Genomic DNA, 16,731 nt, shown 5'->3' on the forward strand with positions numbered 1-16,731 from the left:
CTGGGCAAAGGGCAGGAGGGGAGATGTGCACACTGACACAGCAGAGGAGCCTGCCCCACCCTCTCCCGTTCCCGGGCTCTTTCTTGATCATCAGTGACGCATGGCCCTTCCCCCGAACTCCAAGCCTGCCTGAACTCATCCTGAGAGGCTCTCCTTTCCAAGTGTGACGCACATGCCCCAAGCCTCAGGTGGAGACCTCTCCCTGCAGGAGATAAGCCCACTGGGAGAGAGGGCTAGAGGGGAGGTGGGTCCAGAGGGGATGTGGTTATTTGCCCACTCTCTTCCCCTTACCTTCCTGGTCTACTCCCCCCCGCCCCCCCATTCCCAACTCCCTCTGCAGCTGCCCTGAGCTCACCAGAAGCTCCTGGTCAGACCTGACTCTACCAGAATTGTTGGGCTGAGAAGGAAGCTGGTGGAAGCTGATAGCATTTTATCAGAGAGAATAAAAACTTACTTTGCCTGTGGATTTCTTGCACAAATCCAGGTCTCCAGCGTCTGCAGCTGGGAGGAGTATTGCTGGTGCTTGGACAGGTCTGTCCTGTAACTTTTCCACCAGATTTCTTTTTTGTTTGTTTGTTGGGGGTAATTAGGTTTACCTATTTATTTTTTAATGTAGGTACTGGGGATTGAACCCAGGACCTTGATGAATGCTAAGCAAGCGCTCTACCACTGAGCCATACCCTCCCCCTTTCCTACCAGATTTCTTGGCGCCCTAATTCCAAACCCCAGCTCTGTAAGACACACGCCCTGCCCTCAGGGATTTTACAGTCTGGCTGGGGACACAAAGTCTGCACGCTTAAAACGATTATAAATGTTTTTAAAGGGGACTTGGGGGTTCCAGAGGCTTTAAAGGCACAGAGAGCCAGAGTTCAGAGTGATGACAGGGCTGTCCAGAGCTGTGGAGAGAGCCTGAGCTCTGGACCCCGCCGGTTTCAGCTGCATCCTGAGGCTGCAATTTCCTAGCTACGTGACCTTCTCCACGAAATGAAGGCTGCAATAAAGTCTAGGAGATAAATGAGACTCTGTTCTCTGCTCCACAAACAGACTCATGGACATAGAAAACACACTTATGGTTACCAAAGAGGGAAGGAGGAAGGGAGAGGAATAAGTTAGGAGTTTGGGATTAGCAGATACAAACTACTATATATATAAAATAGATAAACAAGGTCCCACAATACAGCACAGGGAACTATCTTCAATATCTTGTGATAACTTATAATGAAAAAGAATTTAAAAAAGAGTATGTTTACATGTGTATGACTGAACCACCATACTGTACACCGGAAACTCACACAGCATTATAAATCAACTATACTTCAATAAAAACAAAACAAAACAAAAAAACCCATGTGTTAGCAGCTGTCAGGAACACTCAGGGACCTTGCTTTCCTAACCTGAGGAAGGGACAGTTCATGGCCTTCTGGCTTTATAAAACAACGCTGTTTCTCCTCCCACATCCTCAGGTCTGAGGTGTTCCTAGGCTGGGCTGGGCTGGGCTTACTTAAAGCAAATTTTTCTTCCTTCCTTCCTCCCTCCCTCCCTCCCGCCTGCCCTTGTGTGCTCTCTCTCTCTCTTACTTTCTTTTTTTCACTTTCAGCACTCTGTCTTTGTTTTCTGGTAGTTTAGCATTTTTTTCTTTAACAAAGACAAACCAGAGCACAGAGGAAGCAATGGGGAATTCTCTCTGTAGGAGTCAGAGAAGTTCCCCAGAAGAGGTTGCATTAAGGCTGGGACTAGAATGATAACCAAAGATCTGTCCGGCTGACAAAGGCCTGGGGAAGCACATTCCAGGCTCCAGCAGGGGGAACATGAGCAAAGGAAGAAGTATGCACAGATGCATGACGTGTTCAGGCCAGGCCAGCTGACTGGTTGTGGCCGCGGGGTAGGTGTTTGGTGGGAACAGTAGGGGTGCTCCCTAGAAATTAGATTGGGACAGGCTTGTAAAGATAATACTAAGAAGTTGAGAATTTTCTCCGTGGGCCAAGGGTTGCAAACTCACATGCCTGCAAGGACCACTCAGACAACTTACGTGAGTGAAAAATGTATTCTTTCTCCATGGACACACTTTTTTTGGGGAGGGAGGGGTTAACAGTACCCCTGTAGGGACATTCTTCCCATTCAGAAAACAGATGTTATTGTCATTCATTCAAAGAGTGCCCACCGAGTGTCTTCCCGGCACTGCCTACTTGTTTTGACACGTGTGGACCTAGGCCTTTGTTTTCTTTTCTCAGTTTTGCTAGACATATGAATATTACATTTTCTCTACTATTATGAGAAACTCAGGGCATGACAAACAGGCAACAGATACTCTAAGAAGAGTGGTGGGGAAAAATGGGAGCGGGGAGAATTGGAGAACCTGGGGCCTGCTTAAAAGGGCATCTCTGACTCGGCGCCAGACGATTGGCTATGCTGGGAACAGGACTAGTGGAGTGCGCTCATTCAGTTTTTCTTCCCAGGGAAACTGGGAACATGGGTTTTAAAAATGTGGTCTCATCAAAAATTTTTTGTGTGGGCTGGAAAATTGAAACTTGCTAGATGCTGTCCACACACAACCTGTGGGCAGGGTGCATCCGCGTGGTGGGTGAGTCATCAGCCCTCTGCCAGGCTCTGCTCCAGGCCGTAGGCAGCAGGAGAGAGGTGGCCAGGACTGCTAGACGCCTATCTGGTATTCATTCTCCTCTTCCTTTTTAAAAACAGAATCCCAAGATAGTCAAGGTGGCATGTGCCCCGCTAATAATCGTATTTCCCAGCTTGGTCAAGTCATATGGCTCCCGTGTGACTAAGTTCTGGCCAATGAGAGGCCAATGGCTGTGCTTGGGTGTTACTGAAAAGGCTACAAATAGGGGATAGATAGCTGGCACTTTCCCCAATTCCTCCAGCTTTCTTCTTCAAACATTAAAGTGAAGGATAGGAAAAACTGTGCTTATTGTCTGTGAGATGCATTCATCAGAAAAAGGCAATATAGTGTATAGTTTGAGAACATGGTTTCTGGAACCAGACTGCCTGGATTCAAATTCTGGCTCTGTTTCTTATTATCTGTGTGACCTTGGGCCAGTTACTCAGCCTCTCTGTGCTTCAGATTTCTAAGGGATAATAATATTGTCCATTTCAAGTGCTTGTTGTGAAGATTAAATGAGTTGATATGTGTAAGACATTTATTTATTTAAAAAGATTGAAGTATAGTTGATTTACAATGTTGTGTTAGTTTCTGGTGTACAGCAAAGTGATTCAGTTACATATATGTGTGTGTGTGTGTGTATATTCTTTTTCATATTCTTTTCCATTATGGTTTATTACCAGATACTGAATATAATTCCCTGTGCCATACTTAGGACCTTGTTGTTTATCTATTATATATATAGTAATTTGTATCTGCTAATTCCAAACTCCTAATTTATCCCTCCCCTACTCCCTTTCCTCTTTGGTAACCATAAGTTTATTTTCTATGTCTGTGAGTCAGTTTCTGTTTTGTAAATAAGTTCATTTGTATCATATTTTAGATTCTACATGTAAATGATATCATACAGTATTTGTCTTTCTCTTTCTGATTTACTTCACTTAGTATGATAATCTCTAGGTTCATCCATGTTGCTGCAAATAACATTATCTCATTCTTTTTATGGCTGAGTAGTATTCCATTGTACACACACATATATATATATATATATATATATATACATACATACATAAATATATGTATGTATATATATACACCACAACTTCTTTATGATATGTGTAAGGCATTTAAAATAATGTTGGCACATATTTCCCTCTATCCAAGTGTTAATATTATCCATGCTTTATGTTGTGTCCACCATGTTATGGCTTGGGATAGAATGTCCCACCCTCAGTTAGGAAGGCAGCATGCCAAATCATCTCCTCTTTAATGCAGCCTTCACATCTTTATTCCTCAGGCTGTAGATCAGAGGGTCCAGCATGGGGATGACCACAGTGTAGAAGACAGACACAACCTTGTTCTGTTCCATGGAACTGGGAGAGCGTGGCTGAGTATACGTGAAGGTGATGGTGCCATAGAAGAGACAGATGACGGTGAGGTGGGAGGCACAGGTGGAGAGCGCTTTGCTCTGAGCCTTAAGGGAATGCATCCTGCAGATAGTCACCAGCATGTAGGCATAGGAGACCAGGATAATGGTGATGGTAAAGAGGATAATCGTGGCAGAAGATGAGAAGATGATGAATTCAACCTCAGCAGTGTCTGCATAGGCAAGTTGAAGCACAGTGGGGAGGTCACAGAAGTAGTGGTTAATGATGTTGGGACCACAGTAGGGCAGCTTGAAGATGTACCCAGTCAGCAAAGCTGAAATGGCAGCAGAAGCCGTATAGGTGGCTGCCACCAGCTGGACACACAGACTTTGGGACATGATGGTGTGGTAGAGGAGAGGGTGGCAGATGGCAGCGAATCGGTCATACGCCATGGTGGCCAGGAGCAGACACTTGGCCGTACCATTCAGAGTCATGAGGGCCATCTGGACCACACAGCCTGCAAAGGAGATGGACTGGCCTGAGGTGAGGAAGCTCTCCAGCAGCCTGGGGGTGTTCACCGTGGAGAAGGAGGAGTCTATGAAGGAGAGGACACTCAGGAAGAAGTACATGGGCGTGTGGAGCTGTGGGTCTGTGTGGATCAGAGTGATCATGGCCAGGTTGCCGGTGAGGGTGACCAAGTAGACGAACAGGAAGGGCACAAACAGGATGCCCTTGAGCCTTGCCTGCTCTGTGAGCCCCAGCAGGAGGAACCGGGCGACTGGGGTGCAGTTCTCCACTGTGGGGCACGTGCCACTGCAGAGACACCAAGTAAGATCTACTTGTACCCTGAGGCAGACCTGGGGTCAGTGCCTGAAGCTCTTTTAATGCCCTCAGAGCAGGCAGCCCCACGGGAAGGGGAGGGGATACTGGCGTGAACTGAACACCTACTACAAGTCACGTGTTCACTCATTTCCTAAACAGCTGTTGAAACTTCATACATGTTTTCACATTTAAATATTAATGCCCTTTATATTTAGTGAGATTACCCGTTTGCCCAAGGTAAGAGAGCTAGTTCATAAAGAAAGTGGGATTAGAACTCAGTCCAGTTCATAATCATACGCTTGTTATATAGTTGTAATTATTTTCTGCCTCCAAGTTCCCTGTTCCGTGGGGAACTGGCATCCTTAGCACGTTTTGGGGGGGTGGTGTGTTGGCCGAGAGAGGGAATATATGAAAAGATGAATTTGGAATTTATTTGGGGGCCGAGGCTCCAACAGTGCCAGTCCCCAAGGCCAGGGACACAGAAAATAGGCCTAAAGTCATCAGAATACAAGGTGACTCAGTAGAGCAGTCATTCCCTCAGTGCTGTGGGTTGAATTGTTTCTCCCATAAAAGATTGGCTGAAGTGCTAATGCCTGGGACCAGTGAACGTGACCTTATTGGAAACGGGGTCTTTGCAGAAGCCATCAAGTCGAGTCGCACTCCATTAGGGTCGGTCCTTAATCCAGTGGGACTGGTGTCCTTATAAGAGGAGAAAACGGAGATACAGAGAGGACAATGCCGTGAGAAGACACAGGCAGAGGGTTTGTTTATTTAATGGATTATTTATTTAATGGGGACTGAGCCCAGGACCTTGTGCATGCTAAGCATGGCTCTATCACTGAGCTGCGTCCTCCCTCTTCTTGCTTTAAGCCCCACAGTTTGTGGTACTTCGTTACAGCCTCCCCACGACACTAATGCACCCAGCAGGGGACACGCCTGGCTATTGATGGAGGTCTTCTGAGTTGTCAGGAGATGGAGCTTTCTGGTCTCTCTATAGTAACAGAGCTAATCATCCAAGGAGAGAAAATGAAATGAAATAAATTAAAACAAAGTCTGTTTTATTATTTACAACTAAGAAAAATATTTACTTGGGAGAATAGGCAGCTACAGTAAATATGACAACTCTAGTCTGACAAAACCACGACGAATGTCTTGTGCTTTGGCTACAAACAGTGAATGAAGGCAGTAGGACACGCCAGATTTGTGGCACTGGAGTCCAGGGCAGGGTGCAGTTCTCAAGACAGAGCTGGAGGTGAGCTTTCTAACCAGAGAGCACAGGTCGGCGAGTTCTCGCCTACCTCCTTAACCTCCCCAGAACGGATCTCATGTTTATGTAGGTTCTCTCGGCTCCTGTCGTGCCCCCAAGAATTTGCCTTCAGGGATCCTCACTGTCTGGGCTTTCAAATAACCGACGCTGCTATCGTGAGGGGAAGCCCTTGTATGGGATACGGGCCAGGATCTGCTCTAATTGGTTGGACGTCAGTTCTGATTGGTTGAGCGCAGGTTCTGGGTGTTGGAGCATCTGTCCTGATTGATTGGTGCCCAAGGCATGCTGGTTATTAATGCTTGGAATTCTGTATTGTCTGAATGAGGCATAAGGCAGGGCCCCTTTGAGAGTATCTCAGGACAGCCAGAGATAGGTGGCCTCTGATCAAAGCCGGTAATGTGGCTTTGTGCTATCAACATCTATTGACAACACTTGGCCTCCTGAAATGTAAAAAATACGTATGGACTTTACCTGTGGGGAGCACCACTGGGGATGCCTCACCTCTGCTCCACGTGTTTCCTTCCCCAAAGACGGATATCCACAGCGTAACACTCCTGACCCCTATTGTCCTGCAGGAGGGAGGCCTTTTGTGATCAGTGAGTTTGGGTTAAGGCACTGGATGTGTGTAGTTCTGTTTTGCTCTCTTCTTTGCTCATTGGAAGCACAGTAGTGCTCTGCTCCTCTGTAATGTAGGTCTTAAAACTAGGTCATGAAGCCCGTCTCATTTTTAAGAGGACCACTTACAGGCATGGATCATGTCCTGCAGCACCAGGTGGTGTCAGTGACGCAGGTGGAGCTTTGCTCTCTCTCTGCCTCGCTTCTACCTTTTCTCTCTTAACTGGTTCAGAATTTGCATAGAGAGGAGGGATGCTGGTCCCTGTGGTCCTTAAAGACCTCAGCACAGAGAAAGCGCGAAGGACGCTGGCAGGGGAGCTTTGCTTGGCCTGTCTCTTCAGTGATCCCATGAACCTGGCTCACAGGTCTCTGGCACACTGATGGAGTTGAGTGAAAGTGTGCGTTGGCCAAAACACTGGGTGTCAGTGAACTTTGGAGGACCCTGGATTCACAGGAATAATTCCTGGATGAGAGAAGACAGCCACCTCCAGTTCCTCTGCTGGGAAGTTGATGAGGGGCTGCTACGGCCATGAGAATGCATAAGAATGTTCAAGTGTCCTGACATGAAAGAAAAGAGGAGGCTTAATCAAAGTCAGAAGAGGGGCTGCTTATGAAGGTGGAGGCCATCTCAAGATGGGAGAGTCCCTAAGAGCGTCTGAAGATCTCCCGTTCCCGTGGACATCTTACAGAGCCGTGGATGGGTACCAGTTCCCTCTCTGACAGCTCTGCTCTTTCCTTGGGCACAGGATGGGAACTTGCCACTTTTGGCTATAGCTTTAATTGCTTGATATTTGTGTGTAAAGTACAGTGATTAGCAGTTTGTAGTCTCAGCTAATTTCACAAATACATTTTCTTTTGATAGAATGAGCTGCGGTGAAAGGGTGAAGAAACTGGAGTTTTCAGACCCTCAGGTTAGCCCAGGCACTATTCATTCTTTGCTTTTTAAAAATAAACACTTACTAACCAATACTGGTCATTGTTAACTATAAGGAAATACTGTCCAGCTTCTGGAGGACTGGCGTTGAGAGCAGAGTCCTGTAAGTGGGGAACTGTTGAAGGATTTCAAGCAGGATGGTGACATGGTCAGACTAAGCTACTAAAATGAATTCAGGGGAAGTTAGAGGGGAGGCAGGGAGCTACATTAAGCAGCTGATCATAGTGGCCTTGGCTGGGGCAGTGTTATTTACTGATTGACAAATAATCGAGTCCTATTGTTAGTACTGGAGACACAGTGGTGGTCAAGGTAGGTGAGTTCCTTGCTCTCAGAGAGATTGGAAAGATTAGGGAAATAGTCAGGAGATGGATTTATTTATTTACTTGCTCACGAATTGGATACATGGGCTGAAGGAGAGTCTAGATGACGACCAGTTTCCTGGTTTGGGTAATGGAGTGAAAAATGTCATGTCACTCATTCTGACAGGTAAACAGGTTGGAGGGAGGGATGTGGTGAGTTCCATTTGCGATGGAGTTTGGGAGAGCCAAGGACACGGGTCCAGGAGACAGGTGGGTATTCCATTTTGAAGCTTAGGAGGGAGTTCTGTGTAGGAGATGGAGGTTTGAGAGTCAAGGGATGTGTTCAGTCATTCAGAATATAGTCATTGTGCATCACTGTGTGCCCGGCACTGTGTGGGAAGTGAGGATCCAGTGGTAAGGAAAGAACAGACGTGGTGCCCATTCTTGTGGAGTTTATAGAGTTTAGAGGGGAAGACAAACATTTATGATATAATCACACAAATTATTGAAAAATTGCAACTGGTACAAGAACTCCAATGTAGAGGTACTTAATGCTATAAGCCTGGAACTTTGACTCAAGGCGACTAAGGAGGATTTTCCCCCGGAGAAGTTTTCCATAGGAAAGAAGAGTGAGGACAACCTATGCAAAGGCCCTGAGGTCTGAGAGAGCCCAGAGAGGAAGAGGAGCTGAATAAAGGGCCAGTGCTGGTAGAGGGCAAGGAGGGAGAGTGTGCAAGCTGAGGCCAGCAGGCAGGCAGTGTTTTGTAACGTTCATTGGATGCTTCCTGTGTGTCAAGCACTGTTCCAAACACTATTAATTTATTTAATCCTCTCACCAACCTTATGAGATATACTATTGAAATCTTTATTTTACGCAGGAGGAAATCCAGGCACGAAGAAGTTAAGGGACTTTTGCAAAGGCTCAGCTGGCAGGTGGCAGTGCTGGTGTCTGAGTTCACGTGGTCAGGTTCTAGAACTACATTATTATTATTATCTAGCAGCCTAGACCATGTTAAGGATTTTCTCTTTTTAGGGGATGCCATTAAAGAATGTTCACCAGGGAGATGACATGGCCACATTTGCATTTTGACAAGATCATTCTACATACAGTTGTGGGGAAATGATGGGAGGAGGCTCAGCAGAGCAGTGAGACTGTTGGGGAGGACACTGAAGTCGTCAAGGAGGGACTGACAGCTTAAACCAGAGTTGGGGGTGGGTAGTGGAGACAGACAGAGGTAAATGGATCTGACAGATGTCTGCCTATAAACATGTCAGGATTTGGTGATGGACTGAAGGTGCCAGTGTGAGGAGGAGAGCAGTGTCAGGTGAACTCCCAGGTCTCTGGTGTGCAAAGTAAAGCTGATACTTGAAGCTAAGAGGGGACAGAATGTGCCAAGGAGAGTGTGAGCTGTAAAAGCCAAGAGGCCCCATGGTAGAACTCTAAGGAAATTAATTGCAAATTTCCTGCACACTACTTCTGAGCTCTGATTTTTCCCCGCTCACTTAGGTGCTGGGGCTGTTGATCAGATCTGAATAGTGTGAGCACGGTTTATGAGAAAGCGAGGATAAAGGAGGGTAAGCCTTTACTGGTATTAGGGTTCCACCTCTCAGCCCACTTACCTGTGGTTGAGCAGAGACCATCCATCCATGAGCCTTGTTTTTTGAAGACTCTTGGGGGTGTTCCTCTCCCCTTTTCATTGATTGCCTCTGTCCAGCTTTCTCAAGAGAACTTCTCAGACAGTGGTAACAAAGCTTTGAGATTCCTTATTGCTGGGAAGTCTCCTGCCTTTCATTTGGCTTCTTAAAATCCTGAACCCTAGAGTTCAGAAATATGCCAGTGGGAATTTGTGAGTAGCTCTCCCAGGAGCAGCCTCGGAACTGCAGGTGGTCTCTAAGGAGGGCTAGAGAGATCTTGGGGAGGGTTGTCTGGGAGCCCTGAGGACAGAACCTCTTCACTTACGGTGTCCATCCCCGGTGGGCCACTCCTTTCAGGTTACTGAGACTCAAAAAGCCGAGATGTACACGGGAACACATGTCAACAAAATCCCCAGGTCTCACAGGCAGTGACTGAATGTGCTCATGACATCAGCATACGTGGGCTCTTTGAAGGTCACGATGTGGCTTTCCCAATTGTTATTTCCTTCGATCTTCAGAATAACCTTGGGAAACATGCTTGATGATATATATGTGTGTGTGTGTGTGTGTATATATATATATATATTTTTTTTTTGCTATAAATATACAGTCATGGGATTATATCATAATTGTTATATTCACTTAACAATACTGAAAATACGTCTCTCCACCTCAAAAAACCACCCAAACCATCATAATTCTTCCCCCCTACAAAATAGCTCTGCTGTCTTTGTAAAAATAGCACGTGCTAGGTTGTAAAAAATTTGAGCAACACAGAAAAGAACCAAGAAAGGAGAACATCGTCTGAATTCCTGCCACCACAGAAAAAGGGCATTGGTGAGCGCTCACGTTATAAATCTCTTAATGCACCCATGACTAAAATTTTCCATAAGAGGGGGTCAAACAGAATCATGCCACACAAGCTGTTCTGTCATTTACTTTCTCACTCATGCCATGGACATTTCCCTGTGTCAATCAAAAAGTAACAGTGTACATACTCATATTTAATGGCTGCAGATTTTTCTGTTGTGTATGTGTGCCATCATTTACTTAACTGGTCCCTCTTGGTTGACAGTAAGCTATTTCCAACTTCTCACTGTTGTAAGCAACTCTGACGGACACCCCCAGGTACGGGCCCTGGAGGAGCAAGTCCTTGAGAAGAGGCTGCAGAGGGACTGCTTTTCCCAGCCCAGGAAGGAAGATACTGGCTCACTCCTTGGGGAGCCTGCATCTTGGGTTTCCACAATCCCAGGCGAAATCACCGGGGGCCTTGTTAGGCAAATGACTTGTTGAGGTAAAAGAAATTCAGTCCCTAGACTACTGATCTGGGAGAGTGTCTCAGCAGATGACAGACTGGATTGCCCATGGTTCCTGCAGGTAAGAGGGGCTTTATTCACTGGGGAGAGATCTACTGAATCTCACCTGTAGGACTGAAACAGCGCCGAGTCCTCTGACCTTCTCGCTGCACCCCAAGTTGCACGAGGAGTCTGATGCATCTTCCCTGCAAATGCCCTCTTCATGTGGTTGGTCCTCTACCCAGGAACATGCAGTGGCCTCCTTCATTGTGGCAGATTTTATTACGATGCCTGAGAGTCAGCGCTCCTCCCTGCAGCTCTCAGGAAAGAATTCTTACCCATTCTCTTTCCTTGCTTAAATTAAGCCTGGCCACGTGACTGGGTTTGGCCCCATCCAAGATCTAGGGTCTCCTCTTAGGTTAGCCTGAGTCTTCGGGTGAAAAGGAGACTCACCACTGACTTATGATGGACATGAATTATGAGTGAGAAATGAGCTTTCTGCCCTTGTAAGCCAATGCGATTTGGATGCTGTCTGTTAACACAGCAGCCCCGGCTGTCTGATGTATTCTTCAAGGGCAGGTCCTCTCTGGCTCTGACCCCTGTTCTATTTCATCTCACCTGACTCAGATCTTCCAGGCTTCTGAGGCCAGGCTCCTTCCTGTCTCCTCTGAGAAGCCCTTTCTTCTCATTTACTGAGCCTACATCTAGGTAACTGATCTAAGGCTTTTTTTTTAAAAAATGTTTTGAATTTTATTTTAAAATATTTTTAATTGAGATATAATTGGTATATAACATATTAGTTTCAGTTGTACAACATAATGATTTGATATTTGAATATACTGAGAAATGATCTCTACCGTAAGTCTGGTTAACATCCTTTCCCATACATAGTTACAATTTTTTTTCTTGCGATGAGAACTTTTAAGATCTACTCTCTTAGCAGCTTTCAAATATGCAATACAGTATTTTTAACTATAGTCACCATACTGTACCATACTGTATATTACATCCCCATGAGTAATTTATGGCAGTTCAGTTTTTAAAATACATCTATATTTTTGGCGGGGAAGGTAATTCAGTTTATTTGTTTATTTCTTTTTCTTTTCTTTCCTTTTCTTTTTTTTAACAGAAGTACTGGGGATTGAACCCAGGACCTCGTGCATGCTAAGCATGTGCTCTACCACTGAGCTACACCATCCCCCTGCCCAGTTTTTTAGTATGAGAAGTTTCTGGTTGTTAGTGGCAGGTTCTGTATGACCCCATTCCTTCAAGCCTGACTGACAGGTGATATGTTGCAATGAAAGAAAGACTTTAGGGGAGAATATAGCTCAGTGGTAGAGCACATGCTTAGCATGCACGAGGTCCTGGAGATTGAACCCAGGACCTCTACTAAAAATAAATAAATAAACCTAATTACCTCCCCCCTCAAAAAAAAAAAAAAGAATTTGGAAAAAAAAAAAAAGCCTTGGACCAAATTTTACCAAATGTACAAATTCTGCCAAACTAACTTGTTACTAAGCAAGCACATGCAGCCAAAAAATGAGTCTGTAATTTGGGAGAGTCCTTCTCTCTCTCCTCAGGTACACCGACTAGAAAATTCTTCATGAAAAGCTCATTCGGAAGTGAAATATTGATGTTCTTATACCAGATATATCAGCTGGCAGGATCCTCCTGGAAGCTGAGATGCAGAACCAAAGGGCTATGCATTCTTACTGCTGGGTGGTAAATGGGAAAGACATTAACCTGCTACGAGCTTTTAGTGTGTGCTTGTGTAAGGCACGCTGGTAGGTTCTTTTCTAAGCAGTCTAGGTCCATGGTCTTAGACATGCTTTTGAAGGCTAGCCCGACAGGGAAGCCTATATGAAGACTATGTACGCAGCAACGTGGATGTCCTTACTGTCTTTGCATTTTTTTTGATCAAGAGTGGATATACATTAGGGCCAAGTCAAAGAACTCCAGAAAATCGGAGTCGAAAGAACCCTTGGGGAACATCTAGCTCAAATTTTTGGGAATGGGAAGAGGTCCATAGAGGGGAAGGTGCTTGCCAGAAGTTATACACAGCCGGTGAAGTCTGGGGCTGCAGACCTGGGCTTTCTGAATAAAAAATATTTCATAAAATGACTCAGCACTACCGTAGTGATGTACTCCTGTTCCCAGTTAGACCCTTTTGGATAAATGCTGATGTTCATTAACCATCTAAGGGCACAGGTAGACTCTCTGCACATGGCAATGAGCTCTTCTCCAGCTGAAACTATTTCTCCATCTCTGCTCACTTTGGGGGGTGGGATGGGAACATGGTTGCCCAGGCTTAATGTCATTGATGGGAGGAAGTGAGGTGAAGTTCTCTTTCCATGGCAACAGAATAGCCTCTCACAGTGGTTAAAAAAAAATAAGCTGAACTTGAGCTTGGGGATCATCTATACCCACATAGCCTAACTATTAAGACTGAAAGCTGAGATTTCCTATGGCGACATGGCTTGGCTAATTGTTCCCCCAAATTCAGACCTAGGAAGGTACGACTGTAAACCAATAAATAACTTCACTATTGGCTTCGTGGAGTTCCTGCAAGCCAATTTATCTGAACACACAGTTTGATCCTCTAGGCAAACATCTCTCCTATTAAGACAATAGATCACTCACCTGGGTAAACAATTTTCTCAACAAACAATACTTTGAGTATCAAGATTTGTTTTCAGGCTCTTCCCTCCCTGTATCTGTCAATCCTAAACTATATTGTCACAAACTTTGTCCAATCCTGATCCACTCCCTGATTTGGAAAATCTACCTTAAACCACTTGGATGCAGACCGCCAAATCCTATAAATATCTTCTATTGATTTCTTCCTTTTAAGAACTGCTAAGATTCTTTATTCTGTCTTACTACAGTAGGTCTAACAAACTTAGCTTTGGTTGAGGAATGGGTTTCCTGGTGATGTTTCAGAGTCATCAGTTGACAAACCATTCTTCACCCAGGGCTACTTGGCAGCATTTTGCTTCCTTTTTTTGGGGGGGCGGGTTGCTTCGTGTTTCAGCCACCTGATAATTGGGAATCAAAGCAGAGTTACCTTGTCTCTAAGGGAGGTTTCCTCATCAGTAAATGTTTTGTCAGTACCTGGGTTCACTGGTACTGCCAAGAGGGTTCAGATTTCATGTGAATGTCATTACTGGAAGTGACAATATTTTCCAAATACCTCCTTTTGCACAAGGAAAGATTGAGTCTCTGTGACAACAGACCCTTCTCTGATTTTGGGGAGAGATGCTAAAGTTGGCTATTTTAAGCAACGTCATTCCTTCTGCAAGTCCAGAATTTTTGATTCAATCGATGAATCACTGTTTGTTCTCTCTTGAAACCGGTCTGAACCTGCTTCGGGACGACGGTGCCACGGAAGAGGGAGATGACAGTAAGACACGAGGCAAAGATAGGAGAGCTTTGCTCTGGGCTTTCAGGGATTGTGTCCTTCCGTGTGTGACTAGGAGGACAGCGACAATAAAAAGAGTAGTCAGAACAAAGGAAGAGGATGGCCTTCGCCCTGGCAATGTCAGCGCAGGTAAGTTGGAGGTTGGGCAGAGAGACAGAAGTAATGATCGATGATGCCGGGGCAGAGGAAGGCAAAATGAAGATGCCTTTCTGCATGGCCACATCACCAATACCAGCAGCCAATGCCCTTTTAGTGCCCAGACTGGATAATCCTAGCAGAAGTGGGGAAACTGGTTTCAAATGATCGTCTACTATAAACCATGCTGTACGCTAAGCATTTGGCCATATAAGTATTTAATCTTCACACAACTTTCTTGTTTACAAATTGTGCTAGATTGTATGTTGCAAAACCAGACTTAGACACCAGTCCTGTCTGATTCTGTAACCCGTGTAACTTCTGTTTCATCTTATGCTCTCATGAATCTACATTTTTCTGTCTCAGCATTTCTGGTTCATGGGGGAAGAGAAATAAGGGAATCTGGGAGAATGACCAGGTGGCCTAGGAGGTGGTAATTACCCAGTAGGTCTGGGCTGTATTTAGGGGCATGTGATTTCTCAGTGACAGCTGGGCCTGGGAAAAAGGGAAGTGAGGGACTAGCATGGTAGAATGAGGGCTTAGAACAGCTGGACACTGCACTGTATTTCTCCAGGCCTGGGAGACTCTCCTCGTGGAAAACTATGGTTCTTTGGTGGTAGACCCTGTCACCCTCATTGTTATGTGATTTGTGGCTTCATTAATCTTTCTCCACTGGATAGAAATAATAAGGAAGATAAAATAACAGGAAGACACAAGTTAGAGAAATTATTCAGTGTAAGGATAGCTAATATGTGCTGAACACTAATTAAGAATCTGGCACTGTTCTAAGCACCTTATAGATGTTAAATCTCCTTCAATCCTCACAGACCACCTTATGAGGTAATTAATACTGACACACTCATTTTTCAGACAAAGAGCCCAAGGTCATAGAGCTTTGGATGATGGAGCTGGAATCCAGCCCCAGGACTGGCTGGCTCCGAATCCCATCCTCCGAACCTCAAGGATGCACTGCCTCCCTAAGGAAAACTAATGGTGAGGCTGGACAAGACTGCACAGCGTAGGAACCAAGATTGGTGGCCACCGCAGAGGACCCCACAAGGTCTGGGGACTCAGTGCAACACAAATCAAAGGTGATCTATTAGGGTTTGTTTTGGTTATCTCTTGCTGTATTAAAAAAACTTCCTAAGGTGCAATATCTTAAAAAATATAACAATTCAGTGTTTCTCAGCATTCTGTGGATTAGAAGTCTGGGTAGAGCTTGGAGGACATGACTGTTCCCCGTCACATGGTGTAGACTGAGGTCACTTGCTCAGCTGCATGCAGCTGGCAGCCAGGCTGTCCTGGAAGGCTCAGGCCTTACTCTGTGTCGGATGCTTCGTGCTTCCCCATGTGGCCTTTTCACATGGCTCGCTGGGCTTCCTCAGAGCATGGTGGTCTTAGGGTGGGCTTCCAAGATGGAGGAAGTGGAAACCAATCGTCCTCTTTAACATGAGGCTTGGAACTGGCACATCGTCACTTCTGCTGTATGCGGTCGGCCAGAGCGAGTCACAAGTGGAGTTGGCAGGTAAAACACGTGGTGCCCAGGTAAATCTGAATTTCAGGTAGACAATAAATAATTTTTGGTACAAGTGTGTCCTGTACAATATTAAGGCAAACTTATGCTAAAAAGCTTTTCATTCTTTATCTGATGTTAATTTTCACTAGGCATCTGTATTTTGATCTGCTAAATCTGGCGTTCCTAGTCACAAGACTAGTCCAGATCCAAGGGGAGGGGGAAGAGACGTCCCTTCATCCCGGTCTTGATGGGATACTAACTATTACATATAAAATAGATAAACAACAAAGACCTACTGTACAGCACAGGGAACTATAGTCAATATCTTATAGTAGCCTACAACAAAAAAGAATATGAAAACAAATATATGTATGACTGAAACATGCTGTATGCTAGAAATTGACATGACATTGTAAACTGACTATACTTCAATACAAAAAATAAAATTTCCTCATGGACCGAAAAAAGGAAAAAAAATGGGGCTATTTGTAGTCTGAGCCTCATGGGGGTCGTTAGCAGGATTTTATGAGAAGATGGAAACAACATGCTCCAAGTTGTTAGCTATCATTCGGGCAGGATTTCAAGTGAAGATCTGGGTGATATACCTGTCCTATCTGGTCAGAGAGCAAAGAGCAGAGAGCACTTGCTTTAACCCTTCGCTGTCTATCAGGGATCACATCCAAGGTGAGCACCACTTCTATTACTATCCTAGCATAGCATCGCCCAGTTGGTCAGCGTTCCTCACTACTTGCCCCAGAAACAAGCCAACACACACGTGTGATGTGAGCACATTAGAAATTACCTTCACATT

At 45.1% G+C, this 16,731-nt stretch overlaps 1 protein-coding gene across 1 annotated transcript; it reads right to left on the bottom strand.

Moving 5' to 3' along the window:
• Positions 1-3,872: 3,872 nt before the first annotated feature.
• Positions 3,873-11,052, bottom strand: LOC102504188 (olfactory receptor 476). The gene is made up of 2 exons (XM_032490495.1): positions 10,979-11,052; positions 3,873-4,830 (listed from the first exon to the last, which is right to left on the bottom strand). The coding sequence occupies exons 1-2, from the start codon at positions 11,050-11,052 to the stop codon at positions 3,873-3,875; spliced, it is 1,032 nt and encodes a 343-aa protein (XP_032346386.1).
• Positions 11,053-16,731: the final 5,679 nt, after the last annotated feature.

Source organism: Camelus ferus, chromosome 10 (genome assembly GCF_009834535.1).
Source record: "Camelus ferus isolate YT-003-E chromosome 10, BCGSAC_Cfer_1.0, whole genome shotgun sequence".
In the NCBI taxonomy this organism is placed as follows: domain Eukaryota; kingdom Metazoa; phylum Chordata; class Mammalia; order Artiodactyla; family Camelidae; genus Camelus; species Camelus ferus.

What these genes read in the sequence shown, in the direction of transcription:
- LOC102504188 (XM_032490495.1), bottom strand. Translation starts at nt 11,052, where the DNA reads ATGCATCAGACTCCTCGTGCAACTTGGGGTGCAGCGAGAAGGTCAGAG. An exon ending in GCGCTGTTTCAGTCCTACAG is followed by an intron (nt 4,831 to 10,978) that starts GTGAGATTCAGT and finishes GGTCTGCCTCAG; the next exon opens with GGTACAAGTAGATCTTACTT.